The 27,291-nt window shown below is 40.2% G+C and overlaps 1 protein-coding gene and 1 long non-coding RNA gene across 2 annotated transcripts; both read left to right on the top strand.

Annotated features, from left to right (window-relative positions):
* The first annotated feature begins 34 nt into the window (after positions 1-34).
* On the top strand, positions 35-21,733 carry sp2 (sp2 transcription factor). The gene is given in 9 exon segments (XM_084684817.1): positions 35-182; positions 1,224-1,300; positions 4,376-5,005; positions 5,008-5,112; positions 6,933-7,148; positions 7,297-7,585; positions 10,801-10,984; positions 19,104-19,297; positions 19,602-21,733. Coding segments are annotated over 9 exon segments (1,803 nt in total). The 5' UTR covers positions 35-175; the 3' UTR covers positions 19,703-21,733.
* Positions 2,466-3,401, top strand: LOC146238051 (uncharacterized). Its single transcript, XR_014740507.1, has 3 exons — positions 2,466-2,480; positions 2,806-2,890; positions 3,071-3,401. It is a non-coding gene; the product is annotated as an uncharacterized LOC146238051 (long non-coding RNA).
* Positions 21,734-27,291: the final 5,558 nt, after the last annotated feature.

Below are 27,291 nucleotides of genomic sequence, written 5' to 3'. Positions count from 1 at the left end.
TACAGATTTTTCATTAGGTAACTTAAATTTCAGTCACAAAGGTATTCGTCTTTGATTGGCTTACCATGCCGTTCTTCAGTGAACGAGCATGTGTGGATTGGTCCTCGAGCGCGGGCGGATGCTTGCATGGGTTTGTTCTTGAAGGCTCACGGCGTGACGGAGAGCGAATGTCGTCATGAGCGGTGGGTAGGAATTAAAACATTGGTGTTTATATTACATTGTACTTCGTAAAACTCGTTGGCTGTGTTAGACAACACGTCGAGCATGTTTTATTGTAGATACATTTGTTTGGCCTTATTTAGGAGCATCGTTTTATATAGCTCTGCACTTCCGGAAAAGGGCTGCCTTTTCAGTATCAAAGAGTTTGACTTGCTAGCGATGCATTATCTAGTTAGCATGCTAGCTAACCATTAAGCCACCTAACGTTAGCTAGCTTGTTTTTTTTTTATTGCACGGCCGTTAGTAACTCTTAGTGTTCCACAATGGAGCATATTGCGTAAGGTACAATAAACTCTTACCATACGCAAGTGTAATACAACTCTAACTGTATTTAGGTAGCTAGCTACTTGAATAAGAAAGTGCCTCTCACTACTCAGTTGCAAGCTAAGCCCAGTAGCCAGCTTGCTAGCCAGTTTAATCGGCTAGTTTTGCGTATGTTTGATGGCGGCACATTTTCAGGCCGCGCTCTCAAATCGGATTTTTTTCTAGTTGAGTAGCTTCCTTTAAAGAGACAGTAACATATACATGGAAGATAGAAATACGGTTACATGCGTCTTGTATTGAATAACACAATGCATGCGTGCCGACGCAGAACTGACAAAGCACACAGCCAAACCAGCTTCAAAAGCTTTTTTCCAGTTGTTAAAATATCGAGGTTCTGTTAATTGATCCTCAATTAAGTATTACAGCCAGCGCGCACCATACAGTAGATTGAGTTTTTATCCAGCCCAGTACCGCTCCCAGGCACACTAATTGCTACTGGAGCAAACCCTTACCGACATCTAACGAGTTTACCGTTAACTATGTACGAGCTATCTTATCACTTGAATGTCACTCACATAACTACACGTATACAGAGTTCCTGGTTACAGTGTGACAATATGTTTTGGAGGCAAGATCCGCCTTCTTTAACAACCCCCCCCCCCCCCCCTATTTTAAGTCATTTTGCATTTGAAGTAACTATACTATTATAGCTGGCATTCCTGTGTATTCATGTTTTGCAGATCAACAGGACAGTATGGCCACCACTGTTGCTGTCAGTCCCAGCGAGTATCTCCAGCCATCTGCTACGTCATCTCAAGTGAGTCACAGATATTACATTCTCCTGGAACCTGAAATATAGGCTAGCAAAGTATTACATTTTTTATTTATTTACTTTAACAAAGCTTTGATGTCAACTGTCAGCATTAATACGTTGACATAGATCTTTATTATAATTTCAGTTTTTGTTGTAAACTATTTTTCTTTTCTCTTTCAACTTTATTTATCCTTCAAAAGGAAATTAGTGTGAAGCAGGGGTCAGAAACACATACACAAACACTGAACAGCATCGCCAAATGATTAAAACTAGGGACGCACACAATATGCAAATCAAACAAACAAACAGATGCGGACACCTGCTACCGGTCGCTGAAAAGAGCAGCGCCCCCTCTACCCTCTCTTTCTTGTGATTAAATTGATTTGCGATTTGATTAAAAAAAAAAAAAAAAAATAACAAACATTTTTGAATTGCTAGAAGACTGAATCGGGATTCAAATGTGAATCGATTTCCCCCCCACCCCTAGTATAAACATTGCACTTGCTTTTTTCCTCTTTCATTGCATAGTGTAGGTGGGTCAATGACATGACTTTTCTGCATTTTTTTTCCTTAAATTTGTATTTGTTAATGCATAAAAGATCATTAGAACCTTTCCCATATACATACACAACCTTAACTTTTCCACACCTTTATAGTTATTGGCAATTTGTCAGTTATTTGAAGTGCAAAATATCATGTGATGCAACTGTCCAGCCATGACTACTTAAAAAAAAAAAAAAAAAAAAAAAAAAACTTGTTTTAAATCAATTTCAATCTATTCTAATTTATGTCTAAGGTAGTAACCCTGAGGGGGCTGAGTTTGATTCCGACCTGGGTCATTTCATGCATGTCGCCCACTTTTCTCTTCTTTGCTGTCCTGTCTCTTTCAAACTGTTTCCATCAATATAAATAAAAGCCAAAAAGTCCCCCCCAAATATCTTAACAAATAGTGAATTATGTTCTATTAGGTATAATATCAAACATGTTTTGTTTTCCTGGATAAAATTAAAAAGCATTTGCATTTATATTTCCATCAAAGTACACAAATGAATGTTGTCCAGAGATGTTCATTTTAATAATCCGTGAAGAAAATACAATTTTGGGACTTTTATTTTGAAAGCATTTCAAGGACATGAAGTGATGTCCTAGCTGCATGCCAAGGACCCAAGAATACATCTAGCAGGTTAGTAAATCTCTAAAATCTGGAAGTTTTTAACTACTGGTTTGTCTGCAATATCAGTAATTCTCCCCAATAACTCAGAAATGACTTTTGTAAAAACAATGTTTAGCATGAAGTTCAGGGGCATAGGTTTGTTTTCTAATGAGGGTTGGACAGTTTTTTTTTTTATTATTATTGGATACGGTCATTAAATATAACAATATTGATATGAGTTACCTTTTTCAAAAAGTGTCTAATGGTTAAAGGTCAACATATAATGAAACCTGATAACATTTAATTCAGATTATTATGCATTAATTAATCAGTTTTATTTTAACCCATTTCCAAGATGGCACTCTCCAAAGAAAACAATGCTTGCCACAGCGTTAGTTCCGGCCCTGCCGAAGAGCTCGGGTACCTTGCTAGAAGAAAAGGTAAAAACTAAAAGTAATCTAACATGATGTACATATTTTTGTGCTGTGTGTTTCTGTCATGTTAGGAGTGATATTCTTTTCTTTAACGTGTTCAACTTTATGTCGCCGTCGATCATTGGTCTAAAATTGTCTATGTACAAACTTATGTTTATGGCATGACATTATACACTACTGTTTCAGCTGCCAAAGAAGAAAACGGATGCGAAAGATTACGTATTCAGAGTAAACTGAGCTGTCAGAGAGAGAAGAAAAAACAGAGACAAATGGAGGGCTGCATCCAGAAGTTACAGGCATAGGAAAGAGATGGAAAATTTGGTGTTAAACCATACACCACCATCTATGGAGAACATGGCTGATGTAAGCCTGATTTTTTTTATGAAAGTTTTTTTTATGAGTTGATTGAAATGTTTTTCTTTTCCGAAACATTGTAAAGTTCAGATTTGAATGAAATCGGTATGAAATGTGTGTCCAAGAGAATCCTGCCAAATAACAATAAAAACATGTTGATGCATTTTTTTGTATGACATTTTTGTATTGATCTTTTTAAATGTAATCACATGGTCTTTCGGGATGATACAGCCATCTATTGTGTGTAACCAATGAATGTATCAAATTTTGGTGTAAATATTGGATAAATATCAAATACGTTTGATATTTGTACTATCCAGACAAGTGATTCAAAGAGTCTAGTCTTCATCCTCACTTTCGATGACAAATCTTTTCAGCATCATCTGGATAGTAAAACCCAGCAACTGACTCGTCGATATGGCTCATTTTGAAGATGACGTCAGAGGGCAATAAGAATACTTATCAGACTGCGGTCAATACGCGGCTGGCATGACTACCCATTAGCCAATCAGAAAGCTTGTACCGTTGTTACCATATGATAAAGTATGCTTAACGGCATACCATCTGTATACATATGTCCTCAGTTTTAGAGGAAACATTGATCTGAGGGAGACAAGGCTATTATGTATAATGTGAATGTAAGATCATGATTTACAGATAATAAATCTAACATAATATTTTAACACTATTTCTGATATACCTTGTTAAAATGTTAAACATGTTAAGGAATTATATTTTAAGATAAATCAGTCTGACCACATTAAATAACTTAAGGCAATACCCAATAAATCTTGCTTAAAACCCCCCACTTAATAAACTTCACTTGTAGTGTAGAAATGCATGTGTACGACATTGTATACATGCATAAATATGGCTACAGCAATTTACAAATATACTTAAAATGGGGGTATTTTAGAATTGTCAGATTACAAATTGTTATCCGTCATTGATCCATGTTTGTGAAAGAATAAGCTTGTTACTTCACATGCAAATGATCCTTCGCATCCAAAGTTCACTGGAGAAAATATTGATAGATTTAGTTTTTAGCAAATTTCTAATGCAGATGTTCTTAATGTATTGATAGTGGAGGAAAACAAATTCCTACACTAATTATGTATTTTATTTATTCGTCCACAGGACTCCCAACCTTCTCCTCTGGCCTTACTGGCAGCCACTTGTAGTAAGATCGGCCCTCCTGCCGCGCAGGTTCCTGTCAGTGCCCCTCCAGCCCAGCCGCAGCCTCGCAGACTCCTCCCCATCAAGCCTGCTCCCATTGCTCCTGCTCCCCCCAAGAACCTGGGCTTCATTTCAGCCAAAGGCAATGTGATTCAGCTGCCGACTGGCCTCGGCTCTTCCAGCCCTGGCAACCCTATTGTGCTCACTATCCAGAGCCCAGCTCGGACAAATTCCACCACAGCCAACATACAGTATCAGATGGTCCCGCAAATCCAGGGAACCCAGACCATCCAGGTAATGCCACAGGGAGGCCAGATCCAGCTCATCCCAGGAACAAATCAGGCCATTATAACAACACCCATGACCATGCCCACTCAAGCACCCACCACCCCCCCAGTCACACCGCAGAAGACTTTGGCTATTAAACCATCTACTCGGGGGCGCAAGCCCAACAATTCCACCAACATGGTGTGTTTGTCTGGCGGACTCACAGTACCCATCACCGTGGCCACTGGCGACGTGGGTGGAACTCAGTTTGTCACAGAGACAGCAACAGCCCCTGTCCCACCAGCAAAAGGCAGGCGAGGAAGGAAAAAAAGGTGCCGTTGGTGGCACCGCCGCCTTCGCAGCCGGCCTCTCCACCCCCAGAACAGATGGAAACTCTTTTGATTGAGACCACTGCTGACAATATTATTCAGGTATGTTCACTGTATACACATCCGGGCTGTTCACATCATACACATAATTTAGCAACACACAAATAGGCTTTTGTGTACAATTTCTTGATTTTAGTGGAAGATTTATGGAACAGGATTTTTTTTTAATGCCAAATGTTACTATTTTATATTTCAACACCACTAATCCACAGCTATTGGTGTAGGTAGGTTTCCTCTGTCTTTTCTGGGTTCATATTGAAATCCATATGCAGATTGATTCAATTTTTACCGCAACAGACAGTGGTAAAAGTTATTAAAGCTGTAATAACTGATATTGCACAATGTGTTGCTATGTCTGAAGTATTTTGTTAAACAAGGGGTCAAGAAGTCTCAGCTGGGCTCTAGGTGCAATTGGTCGCATATGCGACAAATTTGTACAGGTGCGACAAAAAAATATCCTAGGTCGAACCGGTGCACCTAACCTCCTCGCATCCGCTGCCTCTCAAGGAACAAAGCGTTTGTTTCTTTTACGAAGCTCACACTCATGGTTGGATCATATCGTGGTCTAAACTAATCAAGAGACAGAGATGGGGCGGGTCTTTGCCTCTGATTGGCTGTGGTCCAGATATTCCTGTAGCCCTACAGGAATAGGTGCTGTGTGATTGAAATTACGACCTGAGCACCAGAGAATCAGTTATGGCAGACCTGGGCATTGTACGGCCCGCGGGCCACAACCGGCCCACAGCCTGTCCCAATCCGGCCCACGTGAGGTAAATCAAAAATTAAAAATCAATAAATGTGCTGAGCTGTAGTAAATAAGTATGAAAGACTAGTGATCAGGCAATTTACAAATGTGAGTTAGCTGTTGGTTAGCCCTCAAATGAAAAACTAAAGGTTCATACAGAATGTAGAGTTTTTAAGAAGACATGGACCTCCAAGTATCTGTTTACTGAGGTCAAAGTCAAAGCTGTGTTCTTAGTTTTGGAGAACAGGTCGCTGTGTTGAAGGATTACAATTTGAATCGGCACTAAGGGACGAAAGAAAAAACGCGGACATAATAAGAACTTGAAAACTTCAATGGGCGCGGGCTGATGGTTTGCTAGTTAAATTGCAGACCCGGATCATCACCTGTCAGCTGTCCTTCGCATATCCACCTCAGACATTAAGCCAGATTTTGATGCAGTTGTTCAAGCCCACTGGATTCCTCTCAAAGAACAAAATGAACTGAAAAAAACGTATTGCTTTTTGTATAACGTTGATCAATTGCATATCTTTAACATAATGCAAAACAACTTTTCAGTGTTTGTGAATATTAACTAGTTAAAAATCAAAGGAAACACCGATGTAATGATTTTTTTTGCTTTTACTGTTTACTGTCTTTTCCTAGTTGACCAACAAGTAAAATATTTATATAAATATTTACAGAATATCCTTATTCTTCTGATAACCAGTAGCATCTAATCAAAATATATACTTTACTGCTTTTTACAATGGGCGAAAATGAATAGTAAGCAGAATTAAGTTCAAGTTATTGTTGATGCGGCCCTCCAATACATTTCAGGTTTCTCATGTGGCACCTTGTCAAAATTAATTGCCCACCCCTGAGTTACGGAGCTGGGCCATGGAGCTAACCCATGGAGCTAGGATTTTGATGTTAGGGAGAGTGTGGCAAGCTGGTTGAGCGAAGGCCAAGGGCAAGAAAGCCAAATTAGCTGATATAGCTTAGCAGAAAAAAAGGTTATACAAGCACACACAAGTTCTGTGGATTATCTTGTTGACAAAAGTTCGACTTCTTTACTCTTATTTATTTTAGACTTCAGACTAATTCACACAAAGGTTCCAAGAAATGCTTTTTTTTTTAGGCAGGTAACAACCTCCTAATCGTGCAGAGCCCTGGCCAGCCGGCAGTGGTGCAGCAGGTTCAACTTGTCCAACCTAAACAAGAGCAGCAAATGGTCCAGATTCCTCAGCAGGCCCTCAAGGTGGTCCAGGCCGCCTCTGCCACCCTGCCACAGGTTCCCCAGAGACAGCCAACCCAGAACCTGCAGGTGGCCCCAGCTGATGCGTCACCCACTCAAGTATTTCTTTTTCCTCTCACAAACACTACTCACCTGCACATACAACCATCTCCCATTTGGAACCTGAAAACTATACAGCTATCTATAAAAGTATACTGCAAGATGTACAGTAGAAATAATATAGTCTTTCATCCTTGTGATTCCGCAGTTCCTGATCAAAACTGCATTGGGGGAATGGCAGACTGTGCAGCTCCAGGAAGCCATCTCCACAACAGCGACACCTACCAGTACCGTCACTACCTTGTCGGCAGCTGTTGTGAGCAGCAAGAAGACCATAGCAGGCGGACGCAAAGAGAGGACACTACCAAAACTTGCTCCAGCTGGGGGAATGATTGCGCTAAATGCAGCACAACTCTCCTCAGGCCAGACGGTCCAGACCATTAATATCAATGGTGTCCAGGTGCAGGGAGTTCCTGTAACAATCACTAATGCAGGAGGTGAGTTTGTGTAAAAAAATGTGTTAGCTTAGCGACATTTACAAACACTTTGTTCCAATGTGAGTTTTTTGTCACAGCATCTGAATGTAAAAACATTATTACAGCATAAAATGTCTTACAATTTGGTCACACTTGCACAAATATCAGGGTTGTGGTGAACAGGGCTATACATTTGAATGTCTTCCACTAGCATATATAAAATGTACAGCCTTTTCTAAAAGCTTATTGCACTCCCAAGAGTCTATGCTGAGATTAAGTACTTGACAAGCAATTCTTCTCTGGCCCTCACCTAGATGATGGTGATCTGTGATTGTTTTGAGAGGGTGGCCACAGCAGACAGAAGAAAGTTCTGTCTGTCTTCACTAGAATGATGTGATTATCAGTTTATGTTCTGGATTCATCAGTATTAGTCAACCAAGCTGAATGGAGAGATTCAGAATATTATTAACGTGTTAATAATATGTTATTTAACTTTAATGTATCTGTTTTGGACACATTTGTGCAAATACATGGGGAGGGTGGGGGGTCAAAATAATTCCTTTGTTAATAATTAGTTACACAGATCTTTATTATATTAAATAATACTGATCAAAAATGAATCACATGCCCAACCCAAAATACACACATTTAACACCCTATACAAAATTCACACCCCATTCAAGTCCTATCTGCCAGAAACGGAAGAATAGAAACGAGTTCCCTTGTCCTGAGACCTGCTTTCTTACCTGCCTGTGTCTACATATTAGTCCACCTCTTTCTGTTTTATCAGCACTGGTGGAAGCCTGGAAATATTTCTGGGGAAATTGTGGGGTGTAGTCATTACTGTAGTCTTTACTACTCCGAGTCTTTGCACTACTACAGAAGTGTAGTAGTTAGCTAGCTCTACAATTTACCGGGGCTAGGTCTGAATCTAGGAGAAAAACGGAGCTGCCAGTATATGCAGGTAGCAACGCTAGTGCTAAATAACTATTTAGCTGGTCGGCTCCATGATGCCGGTAAGTAGGGAACGTGAGATTGTTCACCAAAAGAACAAAGAGGAACAGATTAGCAGATTCAGACATGTTCAGAGGCACTGAAGGACTTACATTTGTTGTGTCTATTCCAATATGTAATGATGGTATTCAATGACACAAGTCTGTTTTCTAGAAAGAGTGGTCTGGAGTCACAGAGGTCCGATAATATCAGCTTTAATGCAGCAGTTGGAAATCAGTAGGTTTATCAAAGGAAATACAGAGCTCTGGGGTTGTCTACGTTTCCTTACCCACACCAGAGTTTGTGTTGGTTCACAAAGTCCATCTAACTATCTGTCCCTGCCCCAGCATATATTATACAGTGCAGTAAAACAAAACACACAAGAAGAGGGTTGAGCTTGTTCTCCTGTGCAGCAGGGAGTTGTTCTTGCTTACGCACCCCACCTGCTCGGGTGCCGTCTCCACCCGGTTTCAAGGTTGTTTCTGAAAACACACTCTGTGGTCGAAACTCATCTGGATTGTTCCTCTTTCTCCGCCCGCACCCCTGACTCCCCCCACCCTGTGTGAGACACAATGTTTAAGCCTGAGCACACTTCTAAGTTCATAAGACAGAACTTTAATAAGCACAATGCATGACTTTAATACGCACAACGTATTCTTTAGTACCTAGCAAAAAGTAACCTCAACTTTCCTAGACTTTTACCTATGGTACTAATGCTGAGGGCTCGCTAATATTGCTGTCTGTAGAACGGCGTATCTATGCGTTGTTAATAACGTGTGCAGAGGTTGTGACTGTCGGTATGTGAGAGAGACGTGTGAGTGACCGAGAGACTGAGTGAGAGCAGGAAAAAGAAATGCAGCTGAAGGAATACGCTGCGTGTTTTAAATAGCTTAAACTAAATTTTAAAAAGAATAATGAAACGCAATATGTGGCGGCCGGTATTGATTCTGTGGCGCACTGCCACGTATAAGTTTGTGTGGGAAACGCATGACTAAGGCCCAATCCGAATGTCCCCCCTAAACCCTAAGCCATGAACCCTCAGACTTACTTCACGTCACCTAGTAAGTGTATAGGGTTGGTTGCTCTTTCCATGCATGGTTTGTTTACCGTTCTTCTTGTCTTATGAGGTTTGTAATTATTTTCTCGCTTCCAGGCTATCCCTGGTAACCCTCGTGTTTCACGTCACAACGCTGTGAATTGTGGGCAATTCCCCTCGCTAAAGTCTGCAAAAATGCGGACTAAAGAAAAGGGTGCATAAAGGACTCAAAATGTGTGCAAAAGAGCCCTTGTGCACTTGACAATTTGGCTATGGGAACAGCTCTAAGCCCTCACAAACTTAGTGAGAACGCGACTTGAAATCTTTGAGGGTGGACATTGGGATTGGGCCTAACCATTTGTAAACTCCAGATGATTCTCCGGCCGTCTTCTCTGAGGGAAAAAGCTGTTTGTTCCGCACATTGATTCAGATTGTGCACGGAGGGGCTATTCACAGACGGGTCCGTTGTAGTGAGAGAGAAAACGTGAGCAGGGCAGAAAGGGGCTGAGCAAATCCATGCGCTGTGCGCAGTTCTACAATTAAATACTTTATTTTTCCATGTTAAACAGTAAAAACAAAAAACTAAATTAATACATTTGTGGCAGTACATTTTTTATTGTGGCGGGCCGCCACAAATAAATCAATGTATGGAAAACACTGGTGTAGCCAAACAGCACACATACAACAGTAGATGTTTGTAATTATAGAGAGGTGTAGACAACCACAATAAGAATACAATATGTGAGTGATTCTATGAGCATAGAATACATGGCCAAATCATTATGCAATAGCTTATATATTGCCGTATTTCTTCAATTAAACGCCACCCTCGAATTAATGCCGCCCTCGAATAAACGCTGCACCAAAAATGATAGTTGTGTAATAAACGCCGCAGCGTCTATTAGAAGAAATACAGTAATTGTGATTAACATAAGCACATATGGGAAATCCCAGATTTTCTCCACAGGACCAAAAGGAGAATGTGCATGTGCTCCAATAGTAGCTTGCTCATTTCAGTTAGCTAGCCCTATGTACCGTTAACATGAAATTGTTAAGCATTTGCTCAAATTATTCTAATTGCGTTTTTGGCGACATTCTGTTAATGGTTTTTGGAGCGCCATTTTTTTAATTTATGTTTTTTTCTATTGTTTTAAAGTCTAAAGTTTAAATTGTTGTAAAAGCTTAAGCATGTCCCTCCTCTTTCCAGGTCAGCAGCATCTGACCGTTCAAACAGTGCAGGGCGGAGCGCTGCAACTGAGTGGGGTGACAGGGTCTCAAGGCCAGACAATGCAGGTGGAACAGACTCTGGCTCTGGAACTGCCTGGACAGCCAGGAGAGAAGAAACGGCGTATGGCCTGCACCTGCCCTAACTGTAAGGATGCAGAAAAAAGGCAAGTGGGGGCTCCACTACAGTTGGGTGCTGTGGTCCAGGAGGGGTCAATACTGACATTTTATTGGGCAAGCTTGTTGTCTTCAATTGCTATTTTTTTTGTCATGGTATTGTGGTATCATGAGAGGCTTGACTACTAAGTGGGGTGTAGGGCAAAGCCTCACCACAGGACAAAGCAGGCAAAAAATGCTTTTAAACAAAGAATCCGCTTTATTCCATAACGTCAAAAATCTTTCCGGAAGGAAACATTAGTTTTTTAAAGGGAAAAATATAGGCTTCATAAACTTTCTCCTAACTGGAATCCTACCACCGTGGGTGCAAAAATTAAAGTTCCTCCAAAGCCAAACAAAGATTGTTCCATGTACGAGCCCGCCTGCCTGGTGTGTGTGTCCATTCCTTTCTTCTCTCTCCCTCCCACACCTGAACTCCCTCGTTAATCAGCGAGGTAAAGGCATTTGCAGCCTTCTGAGGAGCGCACTTTGGATGATTTAGTGTTCCCGGCAGCCATCTTGTGGCGTGGTAGCCACTCCCAAAGAGGAACGTAACGCCCTCTACCACACGTCCTTTTGTGATGCCACAGTATGCACATAACAACAAGGTAGTGCCAGGAATGCAGCCAATTAGGCTGAAAATATTACTGCTCATCATACAACCCCAATTCCAAAAAGGTTGGGACGTTTTGTAAAATAAAGAACACAAAACAATGATTTGTAGGACTGCAACAAATCGATTATTTTAATAATCGATTAATCTGTCGATTTTTATTTTATTTTTTCATTTAATTGATGAATCAGATTTTTTAAAAGCATGAATTTCCAACCCTTTATTCAAAAACAACTGACGGCAAATTCACTGTGCAAAAAATCTTCAGAATGTGCACAAACAGACACACAATTTTGAAAAAGGTATTAAAATTAGCGTGGATTTAATGCTATATTCCAAGATAAGCAATTAATTTGAGTTTTGTTTAAAACGTTTTTGAAAATTTAAAGGTTGTGAAAGTAGGCCAGACTTAATTGAATAATCTGGTTAGATTAAGATTACAAATTTAGACTTTTTGACACAATTTTGAAAAAAAAGTTAAGATTTGCGAGGATTAAGCTATTTTCAAAGAGTGATTTTCTATCATTTTATTTGAAACTTCATGGAAAAAGTAAAGGCTGTGGACATATACCAGACATTGTTAAGATACCCTGGTGTCTGTTTAAGGTTTTATATTCCAAAAAATATTATAAAAGTCACATTTATCAAAAAGGTATGGGTAGTTTTCACCCGGTCCTTAACGCGATACTGCAAAGTAGCGTCTTCTGATTGTGAGACAAATGTCAAATATGAAACTAACAAATGTCAAAATGACAGCAGTGGTGTCTGCCTATCACAGAGTTGAGGAATTTCCCAAGGCTCGATTTTATTCAAAAAAGGAGTTAATAGCAAGAGGGAGGTCTACGCCAGATTTAGATTGACTACTGCAGCCTAAGGGACAACATGTTTTCGATCGTTTCAAACAGACTGGTATGAAGAAAAGATTGGCTATGTGGATGTGCTGAGATTCAGCGGCTGTAGGCTGCTTGTACTGTTTACTGCGTTTACTGTTTTGACATTAGCCTAACAATAAATTACGTAATCTGTCTTTCATAACTCAGTGCCTAGCCTCTTGCTGACATCACCGCACGTCACTGCCGCCATGTGTTTCAGAAAAACGTTACTCAACAACGTCTCTCCGATGGCTTTTCCTCTACCTCCGCTCCGCGCTCAACTAAACTTTGTTTTTTTATATACTCAAACGACTTATTGAGTGGCGTAATAATCGTGCGACACAACAAATCAATAATGACATTTGTTGCCAACGCTTTTAATAATCGATTTTAATTGATTTAGTTGATTTGTTGTTGCAGCCCTAATGATTTCCAAATGTAATCAACGCATATGTTATTGACAATAGAACATAGAAAACATGTAAAATGTTCAAACTGATAAAATGTACAATTCCAAAAAGGAAAAGATAAGGTCATTTTGAATTTGATGGCAGCAACACGTCTCAAAAAAGTTGGGACAAGGCCATGTTTACCACTCTGTGTTATCCCCTTTTATTATAATAACAGTCTATATCTGTCTGGGAACTGGGGAGATCCGTTTCTGGAGCTGTGGGAGGAGAATGATTTCCTTTTCATGTCTGATACAGGATTCTTGCTGCTCAACGGCCCTGGGTCTTTGTCATATTTTTTGTTTCATGATCCACCTAATGTTTTTAACTGGTGAAAAGTCTAGACAGCAGGCAGGCCAGTTCAGCACCCAGACTCTTCTACTACAAAGGCATGCTGTTGTAACAGATGCAGTATGTGGGTTTAGCCTTGTCTTGCTGAAATATGCAAGGCCTTCCCCGAAAAAGACATCTGGATGGAAGCAAGTGTTTCTTTAAAACCTGTATATACCTTTCAGCATTGATGATGCCTTTCCATATGTGCAAGTTGATTATTCTATGCTAGGGATGGGCATAATTAATCTACGATCGATTATCGATCATTAATAATTTCATCAATGACATCATTTGTTCATCGATAAAACTAATGCGTGTTCTGTTGCGTAGTGTGAGTCTTGAAGGAATGCAATGGATTTCGCTATGTGGCAGCAATTAAACATTTTACCAAACGAAGCCAATGTTTGGAAAAAAAACGCCACAGGCCTACTCAGTTACCGGCGAGTTTCCATGTATTTCAAAAGTAAACATGAAGAAGTCACGGCGAAGTGTAGCGTGACCATTTTGACTTAAAAATTACTTTGTTCACTGCAAAGCTGAGTATAAATACAACTCCTCCATGACTCAAATGATGTACCACTTGAAGAATGTACATCCGACCCTGGTTAGTGGCGGTGCATCCTGCTCTCGGTGTTAGCACGGAGGAGCTGCGATGCACAACGAGCAGAGAAAATTACCCAACGGATCTGCAAGTCCATCGAGATGGATATGCTACCCTTAAGTATTGTTGAGGGCGAAGGTTTCTATGAAGCGTTGTTAATTAGTCGGGGGAAAAAAATGAGGTTCAGTTGTGTTAGAGCACCGGCGTCTAGCTGTCGACTCCGCTTCAAGGAGTTACAGAAATAGTTGTTTTTCTTGTAATAGCTACAGATCTCAATGCGGAAACACGCTGTGTGTTTTCTATTTTCACTGCATTTTAATATAGCCTATAAATAGTGAATTTTAATATAAAAATGTTAATGAATAATCAAAATGTGATCGTTAATTCTCCCGACGATTGATTAAGACAATTTAATCCAATGCCCATCCCTATTCTATGCACTAATGCACCCCCATACATCAAAATACAGGATTTTGAACTGCTGATAACAAGCCCCCCTCCTTAAGTCCGGAGGACGCAGCATCCATGGTTTCCAAAAAAAAAGCCTACAGGGAAGGCTAACACTCAGTCTTCCCAAGGAGCCAAACATTCAACAGGCATGGCTGCTGTTGTCTATGAGAAGATTCCGGCGAAGTTCGACACTCAATTATTTATTTGCTTTGAACATTTCACCCAAGACAGTTTTGACAACCTTGGACAATTGCAAGCAGGATTTGCAAGGAAGCACCTGGAAAGAGGTGCTGTTCTGACCGTATGCTCATTGCAACCGCCTATAAGGACAGTATGATGTTGTGCTAACAGTTATTAGCAATGCTAACGTTTCCTGTATAATATAGCATACCAGGTAGAATGCTAAATAAGTTTCTACACACATCAAATGACTCTAGCTAGACTAGCTGTAGTCGGCATCAGAAGGGAAGCTTCCGAAAAATAGCCAGAAAACGAACAGCAGTCTGGCTTATTGCTAACGCCTGTCTAGATAATCTATTTGAAAGAACTGGAGAAAGGCAAGTGCTTGATACAGGATACGGTAGCATTGCTAGTAATTGTTACTAGTAACACCTAGACTGTAGGCATGTTAACAAGTTTAGCTTGCTAACGCAAGAGCATAGGTAGAATGTGTGATAATTTTCGTTTTTATATCAAGTCTCCAACTTCAGTGTTTCAGCGAGTGCTGCTGTTGGCCGTGTTGCGTTTTTGCTCCCCAGCTTCGCTCGTTGAAAACCAACCAATCAGCGCGCAGCTCATCTAAATATTAATGAGCATACCATAAAAGGAGAAAAGCTAGTGTTTTTTCCCGGGAACATTTCAGAGGATCTGTCAGTGGGCATAGAACAGCACCCGGGCCATTTTCAACCCAACCAATGTTACATACCCTATTTGGAGACCTTAAGGAACAGTGTGAAGTACCCCCAAAAAATTCAATTGCCCCTTGAAATGGTTCCACAATATGCAGGTTTTCGCAGATTGGTGAACATCTGCCCATCTTTACTTATAAGATACTCTTTATATACCCAATGATGTTGCTGACCTGTTTGCAATTAACCTAGTTAGCTGCAAAATGTTCCTCCAGCTGTTTATTTTCAGTAACACGTTTTTTTTTTTTTTTTACAGCATTTTAACCCCCCGTCCCAACTTTTTGGAGACAAGTTGTGGCCATCAAATTCCATCAGTATTCCAAATACTTATTTTTTCCTTTAGAAAGTTCAAAGTTCAACATTCGATGTCTTCAATGACCTATTGTGAATGATGTATGAGTTCACGATATTTGCAAATCATTGTATTCAGTTTTTATTTCCATTTGACACAACCTCCCAACTTTTTGAGAATTGTTATTGTATTATAATGCCAGGAATCTCTTGTCTGATGTTTGTCCATGCGTGTAGCCTGATTATCTTGTGAACCGGGCATTGTATGGAGTCAAATTTGGCAGGTGTATGGCTCATGACCAGTGTTGGGGGAAGTTACTCAAAAAAGTAATATATTAGTTATTATTTATTTTGTTCAGTAAGAGTAGTCTGATTAAGTTACATTATTACTTTCTGTACAAAGTAATAACGCTTTACCCCCAACACTGCTCATGACCCAGGGACTTGCAGTGAACCGGTGTGAAGTTGTTTGGATGGAGAAAATTAAAGTAGATGTGAGGCTATAAAATGTGCAGCTTTTTAACAGGAAAGGCATGCTACATGTCCTAGAGAGTTGACAAACTGCTGTTTTAACATATAGCGATTAGCTAAGTTTGACGAACGTGCATTATTTTGGTAGCTAACTAACTTTAAGTTTGAATTGAAAGTCAAAAAACTGAAAAGTGAGGAGTTGGTGGCCTACGTGGAGCAGATATTGACAATTGTCTTTGTTAATCTTAAAAAGAAAGCAAAACAGTGGTAAATGGAAAATAGTTCATGATAAGGCACTCAACTACTTTAACTTAATAGTTAGTAGTCTTGAAGAAAGCTAATATTAATTTATTAAAGGTCCCATGACATGAAAACTCCACTTTAGGAGGTTATTTAACATTAATATGAGTTCCCCTAGTCTGCCTTTGGTCCCCCAGTGGCTACAAATTTCGATATGTGTAAACCAAGGCCTGGGTATTCTTCTACGCCTTTTAGCAACGGGGCTACGAGCCATTGCAATAAAAACTCGGCCATGAACTTAACAGGGTCTGAACCTTTCAAATTTTCAGGGATCCCGACCATTTTCAGGTTGGATCTTCGCGACCGATTCTCCAGATCATCTAACTTCCTCTTCAAAGACGTGTTCTCCCCCTTCAATGTTGCTACGGCAGTCTCAACACTCACCAAACGGTCACTGTAATCACTTAAGTTATCTTCAACCCCACGAATGCGTTCTTTGTGTGATTCGTAGTAAGACTTTACTTGTTCGAGTGTGCTTTTCACTGGAGTCAACGCAGTTTCAAGCTAATTTTTAAGCGCAGAATGCACTACTCGTGTCATATCAGTGAGGAGAATCAACCGAAGTTTCTCAAGGTCTTCTGGTAGTGCATCAGGCATTGAGACCGTAGCCATGTTTTCACTTCTGGTCGGAGCAGTCTTTTTCAGTTGCTTTATTATTTTGATGGTTTGCTTTACTTGACATTTTGGTATCTAGCTATGACCAAAGTTATACAAAAGGTTCAGGCTACATACAGATATCGGCAAGCATAGGTTTAAAATAAAGGTTGAACAAGTATTTAGAATATAAAAACGGGAATCACACTCAAACACGTCCACTCACTCCATGTTCAAACCAGAAGCCCCTAAAATACTGAATGTTAAGGTCTGAATAGAACCCATTTAGGCTACCCATGAGCATTAATACATAGAGGCAGGTAGAAGTACTTTAAACCAGCCTTTATTAATTATTATTGCAGAGATGGGGTTTGGGGCTGGGTCGTTTCTTGGCCTGTCGCGATAGTCAATATATTGACTTATCGCACGGTATATGGAAATGATGCAATCATTTTTGGTGCCGCAATATATCGCAACTGATCATTTTTATAATAAACAACTATTATTATTTGATTTTTTTTTTTTACATAAGAACAAATGTCACAAAAATATTAGTCGATCCTGCTGCCTCAGTCATCTTGTTCTGCTTTCTGTGTCGAAAGCGTAGGCGGAACTAGCGTCTCCACACACACTGAGTGGACACCGACAGGTGAAGAGAAGGCTCACTGTGTTATAAAGTGTTCTGTTTTGTGACATCTACAGCTAGTTAGGAAGAACAAGTACAAATTGACTTGGTTTCAAAGCCGCAATCTTCAGCTCCGGTGTAGGAATGAGCTGAGAGACAATTAACGTGAACGAGCCAGTATGTCAACTTTGTTTTAAAACAGTGGAAACGTAAAGAGGCAACTAACCTAACATCTCACCTAGCAATACATAACTATCCCACCCAGTTTTTCAACCTGTGAACAACAACTGCAGCTGGAGCTGGAAAGGGGTCTTCCATACAGTTCTGTTACAGTTGCCTTTTCCCAACGAGATGCAGCCATTAAACACGGTGCAAAAACCAACATTTACAAATATGCAGCAAACTTTTGACAAACACAGAGCTTCCAACTCTCAAGCATTGGCCTTGAGACACACGCATTTCAACCATTTCACACGCTCTCATGCCACACCTTGTATATCTCAAGCTGAAAAGGCAACGTCAACCAAGTAGCCCTGTTAACGTTGTAAACAATAAGGAATGATGGAGTGAAGCGACATAGACGCGCGAACAGCCGTTAAAGCTCGCCTGGGGGGTGGGGGAATTACAATTGACGTGTGTGCAATAATAACTACTTACTAACCGAGAGTGAGGTCATGCCGGGAAATATCAAACTGAGGCTGGAACGATACGGCAAAGCCGAGGTTTGATATTTCCCGGCATGACCGAACGGTCGAGGTTAGTAAGTAGTTTATTATATGGCATTTTTAGCTCCTTTTAATTTTTTAAACGAAAATAAATGGTACCTCTAGGCTAATTGTAGCTAGCTCTCAAGTCTTCTCACGCTGTGTTTCATGTGTTGCCTAGCAACTCATTACTTTTGATAGAAAGCGGACAACATGGTTCTGGTAAAATGGCTTTAATTTCAACACAAAATAACGACACAAGTGATTAAAAGAGTCTAGTCTTCATCCTCACTTTCGATGACAAATCTTTTCAGCATCATCTGGATAGTAAAACTCAGCAGCTGACTCGTCACTCATTTTGCAGATGACGTCAGAGGGCAATACGAAGCCGTATTGACCGCTGAGGAGGGCACTACGCGCCTGGCATGACTACCCATTAGCCAATCAGAAAGCTTGTACCGTTGTTGCCATATAATAATATTGTTTATCGCAATTAATTTTGGTGCAATATATCGCACAAGAAAAAGTAGTTATCGTGACAGCCCTAGTCGTTTCACCAGGTATTTTTTACTAATGTAGATTGAATAATCCATGTAGGAATAACAAAAGGATATCTTTCTTACCTGAGTGACAACTTAGTGACAGTTGATTGACAGTTGAGTGGATCTTGAATGAATGACTGAATCTGCCCCTTATGGTGACATTTGTTTGCCTCTATAGTCTTTTACTGTAAGATGTCAACAAGATTCTACAAGACATTTTCACCTGGCTATATCCAGTGTTAGGATATTTTGTGGTATTTATGCAAACTAGCGCATACATTATCATGCAAATTGTATTCCCATATTTTCACAAATCTATGTGAATTGTGTGTGCAAGTGTGTCTTATTTTGGGTATGTGTTCCCCTCGACTCTCCAGGCCAGGTGAGGTTGGTAAAAGGAAGCACATCTGCCATATTCCCGGTTGTGAGAAAACATTCAGGAAGACATCCCTTCTCAGGGCTCATGTGCGCCTGCACACTGGCGAGCGACCATTCGTCTGCAACTGGGTGTTCTGTGGGAAACGCTTCACACGCAGTGATGAGCTACAGCGGCATGCCAGGACACACACAGGTCTGTCTGATGTATAGAATACACACACATAGAGAAGTTGTACTTGACTGGTTAAATATAGAGGCATATTGTGGTATTTTATGTATATTTATTTGAGCAAATTAGTTAGGTTAGTTAAATTAAATAGGGTTGGGGATGCATGCCAAATTATCTCTACCATATGATGTGATTGGAGGTGTTATTACATGTTGGATTTCATATGCTGGTGCTGGTGCACCATTGTACACATTTTTTACTTGTGAGGTTGATTAATATTAATCAAAGATAAATTACTATTTACAGCCTATTTTGTATTTTATCATAGGAGACAAGCGCTTCGAGTGCAACCAGTGTCAGAAAAGGTTCATGAGGAGCGACCACCTGACCAAGCATTACAAAACACACATTAACACCAAGAACTTGTGAACATTGGGTGCACAAAATGTATACTCTGCCTTCTGAACTAAAATCCATTGAGTGATGGAGAGGGCAGACAAAGGGGGTGTCTTGAATGGGGAAAACCAAAAGTCCTCTAACCCAAGCACCTAAACCTATTACCCTTATCACTCCCCTGGATAATGCACAACCTGGTGTAAATAGTAAATCTTTCATAGCAGTTCAACTGTACCAGTCAGTTTCTGGAGGAGGCCATAGTATATTTTGTAAAATAATAATGTCACTCCCCCAATGGACAGCAGGCCTCCTAGACTGAATGCTTAGAACAAAACAGCCCTTGCTTGGAACAGGTTTCTGTAGATAGATGGGAAATGATAACAACACTTGAATTAAGCAACAACCTCACACTGTCACAAGGACCATGGCAGGGTAGTCTGGAGAGGACTACAGACAGTTTTGTTGCTGTTTATTTTCAAAAACTGTTTTTGTTACTCAGGAGCACTCAGAGTTGATCCTGAAGTGCTGTGGATGTCAGTTTCCTGTCCTTTTAATCATAAATGGTTCAAGAAATTGAAAGCATGAACATTTAACAGAAAATTGTCCTTTTGGTTCAGTTTATTGAATTTAATTGATTGATTTTAACCTAGAGGGACTTGAAACCCTTTAAAAAGGTTGGGCAAAATACTTTTTTGTATATAATTTATAAAGACATACAAACATGTATAAAAGCATACATGAGGCAAATTGGAATATTGATATACAGATTTAACTTGTCCTTTCAATTGGTTCTATTAGGTGTAAAATCAGAGGATTAAAATCATTGTTAGAATAACTTTTGTCACCTGTTATTTTCTGTTATCCAGTTCAAATATGCAGTGTAATTATCTGTTGGTATAATTTTGATTTTAATTTCCCAAGTATTGGCCTGTCATTACAATCATGTCATAAGATGCAAAACATCTACATCAGATGCTGTCTTAGACCACAAAGCACTGTACTTTATTTCACTAAACACCAAGTTCATTTTTGAGGCAAGTGTTGTGTTTTTACAATTTGTCTATGACATGTAATTTTCTAGCGGACATCCATAAATTATATGGTAGCGTGAAGGTATTTTTAGGGTTACATAACTTAACGAACACCAGTGTCAAACTTCTCACACAGTATTATAAGTATGTTATATTAAATTAAATAAAGCGCATACAATATAAATGTATATACAGTCAACCTGTATCATCCAAGCAGCTTAGATATATTCTTTGGCAGAAATTGTTAAATTATTTAATTGACAAGACCAAGTCAAATATTTAATGCTCCCAACAAATTAGGCATATTTAAGAAAAGATTGTGTGTGAGTTGTGCAGTCATTCAGAAAGAATTGTAATGTTGATGGAGACTGAAAGATACCACAAAGATTGAAAGAAAGCTGGCGCATATGTACGTTTGTATGGTATGTCTGAATGTGTATATGATATGTCTTGACAGACAGTGAATAAATGTAAGATAGAAATTACACTGCCTATTGCCTGGCCGGACCTGGAGGAAGTGGACTCTGTACAGTGTATGAGGACAAAAAAAAAACGGACGTGACAATGTATAGCTTAATTCCTGCTTTGTACAATACATCTAAATTACATGTTTTTTTTTTTACCAAATTAAAGCTGCCTTAGACAGTTGCACCCAGTATTTAAAGAGATTACTGTCTAATTCCAGGGAACAGCATTTGTAGAGTTCCTTGATTTTGTCTAACTTATGTTACACAATGCCGATGTGCACTGAATAGAACCCAGGTGGAACATTTTATTAACATTTTCTTTTTTTGTATGATCAGTGGTTTGATTTCTCCAAAAGTTAGTACTTAATGTTACACTATGTACAATTTGTGCAAGTCTCTCCCCAAACCTGTGTCTGATCTGATGACTTGGACCCAACACCTTATCCTTTATGGCAAGAGACCCTTAAGATTTCGATAATCTTTTATAACTGGTACTAAGGTGTTAACTTCAAAAAGCTTGCTCCTTTTCTACAGTCCCTCCCCCAATAAAACATTCAAACCATGTATTTCTTTGTGATTATATATTTAGTTTTCATACTCCTATATGATTATTTTATGGTTTTTATGTCAAATTGATGTCTGACTGAATATATTCCAACATACAATTGTATCTTTTCCACCAAATGTATTGCCTAAAAATAGTTTAGATTCATTAATTTGAATAGTATACAACTTTAACTCCTGTACTAGTAGAGTTACTACTCCTGTAACTCCTGTAAGATAGTATTTAATATGCAGTTGTACATATTGGGGAACTTATATATGTTAACAGATTTTAGTTGTATTTTTAACAACTACAACTACATTATTGGTTTAAAGTGTAACTCAACACCAAAACCTCTTGACGGAGTGAACCCCTTATCTTAATGCTCACGCACAGCTTAACTCATCAATCTTGGGGTCAAATGAATGAAGGCGCGTACACATAAAAATGGGCGCAGTAACGTGTGCGGGTGTTTCTACACACTGGCCGTTTATCAATACAAGTAAGGTTCCTATCAAAAGAAGTCACCAAGAACGGCGAAAACAAACCCGGAAATGGTGTTTAAAAATGCAAAAAACGCTAACAACGTACTTGCGTTCTTGAGAAGAACGTTCTTGCCAGGTGTCTTGTGAGAACGGACTGGTGGTCCGCCACTGCCCCTGTAGTGGTCCGCGACGGCCACAAGTAAATTATTGCGACATTTTTAACATTCAACTCAGAACGAAGAAAACACAGTCAGTAGTAGCCTATTAAAATGGGCTACACATGTTCCGCATTCTGACATCACAGCCTCTGCATGGGTTGTACCAGAGCCTCTCTGGTTGTACCATGTGAGGGAGTTCTCCCTTCCCAAATAGAATTGGTTGGGTCCATAGCCCGTCTTTTCTAAAAAGTTTTCTCAGATAGGCTACCGATTCCTGGGCCGGACGGCCCAAATGTAACGATACGCGTCAGGGAGGATGGATGGGAGCAGGGCCGGAGTGATGGCATCACTAGACAAGGTTTTACCAATTGAAAAACGGCTGTTTTAATCTGCCAAAACTATTTTGCACTCAAATAATGGCCAAACATTTTGTGTGGAAATCCCTGTCTGCATCACATCAAACCCATATGTCCTAGGTTTGGGCTAGAATAATTACAACGTCTGGCTCCGTGCTTGATTAACACTCGGATAGCTAAGCAGTCTCAAAACTTGTATTTTTTTCTTAGCGGAAATTATAATTATAAAGCGGAATAACCTACATTATCCGTTCATGCACTAACAATTGTATGGCGCCAGGTCTGGAGACCGGTTGTTCCGGGGATATAGCCTACTATTTAGTTAGATGGTCCGCAAGTTTTTATTTATTGGCCAAGTGGTCCTTGGTCTGAAAAAGTTTGAGAAACACTGATTTACAGCCAGTACAAGTAGTTAACCCTTGTATTATCTTCGGGTCATTCTGACCCATAAGTCATTGTGACCCATAAGTCATTTGCAACAACTTTACTGCATACAAAAACAAAGTGAAGCATTTTCTTTTAACCGTTGGGCTGTCTCAGACATTGCGAAGGTTAAAAAACGGCTCTGTAAAGTCGGACATTCCAGCTTCTCGTGGTTTGCTGCGTTGACATCAGTCATGGCCAATCAAGCGCTGTTTGCTTACTTTATCATTGACAAACTGCATGGTCGCAAATGTTATTGTTTTCGCATTAGAACTTGCATGAACCAGTGCACCGAAATGTGTTATTTTATGTATTGGGCTATGTTAAACTCTTTCCCCAATCTGCAGATTGATAATTAAACCAGAACTCAATTAAACTTATGTTAGTGAAGAGGCGGACTAAAACCCTTTCTTCAACAATTATTTATTTCAATTAAACAGTTTGGTCTGGATTTTAGCATTGGGTGAAACTGAAGGTGTCAGAATAAATACAAAACACGTCAAACACGCGTCAAACTTGTTGTGTGTGAGTCTGGCCAATCATGAAATAGCTGTCGTTATTAGACCTGTGCAATTGCTCTTGAGGAAATGCGCTCGGCTACACAACAGGCTGTTCTCAAATCAATCTCACGGTACTGCAGCCGGCTGCGGCGTTGCATGAAGTCGAATACACCTATTGTCTAATATGGGGAGAACAGACACTCTGAAATACTGCCGGTGACAACGTTACAATAGCTTGTTTCAAAGGGGGTTCAGCTTGTTGGTACCCAAGCAGCGAAGCTGCAAAGCCACCTAGAGGGTTTCTACCTTTTCTTATTGGTGGCCAAGCAGCGAAGCTGCGCAGCCATAAGTGGGATGTCAGATGGCTGAGCGGTGAGAGAAACGGGCTAGTAAGTTGCCGGATCGATTCCCCGCCGTGCCACATGATGTTGTGTCCTTGGGCAAGGCACTTCACCCTACTTGTCTCGGGGGGAATGTCCCTGTACTTACTGTAAGTCGCTCTGGATAAGAGCGTCTGCTTAATGACTAAATGTAAATGTGTCTCTACCTTTTTTCTTATTAGTGGCCAAGCAGCGAAGCTGCGAGGCACCTATTGCAATTGGTAGTATTATTGGGTGTGCTTTGCTTGCGGCAAGGGTTGGTTCTTTCTCATATATGTTATTATTGTGAGAATGCTGTTAACCATTCTCACTACTGTTTTCCTGTTTCTCTTTATTATTATTATTGTTATTACAGCTTCTTAGTTCTTCTGCCCCCTTTAACTAGTCCTGCATACTTTCACCAATTCCTACTATTTTGGTATCAAAACGTTCAGCTCCTACAGGAGATGTGTGCTATGGCTTTTCTCATTTCTCACTTTTATACTTTTTAAAGAACAAAGGTTTTTGTGCAAATTATTCTCCCATTAAAAGTAATGGTAAATCCTTTCAAATCATTAAAAAGATTCCTTCTCTTTCAAACTTAACTACTTCAGCATACTTTCAACACAAGACATTCAGCTATTCCCAAATGATTCAGCTTTTTCAAATATTCAGCCAATTTGGAATTGTGACAGTTTCAAATACATGAAAAATTGAGCTCCTTCTTGATTTTTATAATTGAGCAGCCAGCAGAGTGGCACACTGCAGGCTGATCTTTTTCTGATATTCAACTAAATTGTCAAACAAATTCCTCTACCTTTCATATAGTTTAACTTACAGAAACAAGTTATACCTTCAAATGTAGGAAAACGTGTCCTCTTTCAGCCAATGTAACTACTAAAGAGCTCACATTTACAGATTTTCAGCCATGAGCCTTGAAGCGAGAGCAGCCTTTCAAATTTTCTCACTAACTTCAATGGAGAGGTGAGTAAAATTCGTCCGAGAAATTCGTCAGTAGACGTTTTTAAACTGCCGATAGAATCGTATTTCTGACCACACAAACATATAAAGGACATCTCTGGTTTCGGTAGTCTTGGGTCTTGAAAAATATCCGTATTTTTGGGATTGGACGTATAGTTTTGCGTCTAGGTTAACTTGTTTGAGGTGTGGATGCTAGGTAAATGTTGGTTATTCTCTCTGCCCAGCTCGTTAGCGATCACAGCTGCGCCATCACCGTGGCAACCAAACAGACACGCACCATGAAAGCAGAATTGGGTAAACGTTTTGGAAACTGCCAAAAGAGTTGTATTTCTGACCGCACATAGGCCTGTCGCGATAGTCAATATTTTAACTTATCGCACGGTATATGGAAATGAGTACAATAATTTTTGGTGCCGCGATATATTGCAACTGATCATTTTTATAATAAAAAACTATTATTATTTTAATTTTTTTACATAAGACAAAATGTCACCAAAACGTTAGTCGATCCTGCAGCCTCAGTCATCTTGTTCTGCTTTCTGTGTCGAAAGCGTAGGCGGAACTAGCGTCTCCACACACACTGAGTGGACACCGACAGGTAAAGAAAAGGCTCACTGTGTTATAAAGAGTACTGTTTTGTGACATCTACAGCTAGTTAGGAAGAACAAGTAAAAATGGACTTGGTTTCTCGCAATTAATTTTGGTGCAATATATCGCACAAGAAAAAGTAGTTATCGTGACAGCCCTAACCGCACAGACACAAATTATATCTATGGTTTTGGCAGTCTTGGGTCTCGGAAAATATCCTTATTTTTGGGATTGGACATACAGTTTTGCGTCTAGGTTAACTTGTTTGAGGTGTGGATTCTAGCTACATTTCTGTTATCATAATCGAGGTAGCGCGATGGCTCTCCATAACTAAAAACGGTTCGACTTTTTTTCCACAATCGACCAAATTGGCCAAACAAAGTATGTACATTGATCTTAAAGTGTACATAATCTAGCTAGGTCGTTTTTATTGTAGCAAGTTTCACAGAAATCTGCAAAAATCTAGGCTAGACGAGCTGACCGTCACAAACAGCCAAACCGGGGCTGGGGTAGCTTGCTTAAGTGTTTGCTGCAGCTGGAGTTTTCTAGTTATTATTTTCCCACCCCTAACGATTAGTCAACAGTAGGACTACATAGACAACGTAGGTGTCAAAAGGTTTGTTTTGGTAGCGATTGAGTTGCTTGTGTTTTTATTTTTGTTCAGTTGGACGGTTTTAGTTGAAATTAAGATTTTGTTGCAAAAGGTGAAGCTAACGGTGGCTAACTTGCTAGCCACAGTCACTGACGTTACTAACGTCACTAACGATACGTCACGAAAACGCGTGATTACCTGTAGCAGAACATTTATTTAGCAGCTCCTTAACTTCTGGGAGAGAGCTAGGCTAACTAAGCCAAGCAAATCCAGGAGCATATCAGTTGTCAAGGGTAAGCTGTCAGAGCAGCGCTTTTACATCGGCGAGGAACCCATACCAACAGTGTCAGAGAACCCAGTGAAGAGCTTAGGGCGCTGGTACGATGCCAACCTCAAGGACAAAGTTCAAGTGGACCAGCTCAGGCACGACACAATCTGCGGCCTTGAGAGAATCGACAAGTCCTTGCTTCCTGGCAGGTTAAAGCTCTGGTGCCTCCAATTCGGTCTTCTACCCCGGCTGATGTGGCCTCTTACCATCTATGAGGTCCCTATCTCAAAGGTTGAAAAACTGGAGAGGTTGATCAGCTCGTTTGCCAAAAAGTGGCTGGGTCTTCCCAGGTGCTTCAGCAACATAGGGTTGTATGGAAGAGGTATTCTGAAGCTGCCTGTGTCCAGTCTTACAGAGGAATTCAAGTGCTCCAAAGTAAGGCTGGAAATGACACTAACGGAATCCCGTGACCCGTGTGTAGCCCAAACAGCTCCTACTCTGGCGACCGGAAGGAAATGGACTCCAAGCGCAGCTACACAGCAGGCAAAGGCAGACCTAAGGCATCGTGACATCATTGGCCTTGTACAACAGGGGAGAGGAGGCTTTGGCCTCGGAGAGAGCGGACCATCTTGGCACAAGGCAGCTCCATCTCAGCGCAGAGGTCTGGTCGTTGAGGAGGTGCGCCGGCAAGAGCAGGCAACAAGGTGCGCAAAGGCTGTCTCCCAATCGAAACAGGGACAGTGGATGAGGTGGGAGGGAGTTGAGAGAAGGAAGTTCTCTTGGAAGGAACTGTGGAATATGGAAGCATGTCACACCAGCTTCATCTTACGAGCAACGTATGATGTCTTGCCATCTCCCAGTAACCTTCAA

The sequence above is a fragment of the Hypomesus nipponensis genome, chromosome 21 (genome assembly GCF_054491055.1).
Source record: "Hypomesus nipponensis isolate SF chromosome 21, ASM5449105v1, whole genome shotgun sequence".
Lineage (NCBI taxonomy): Eukaryota > Metazoa > Chordata > Actinopteri > Osmeriformes > Osmeridae > Hypomesus > Hypomesus nipponensis.
Note: the sequence above shows the minus strand (reverse complement) of the source record. Positions and strands in the feature narration are given on the sequence as shown.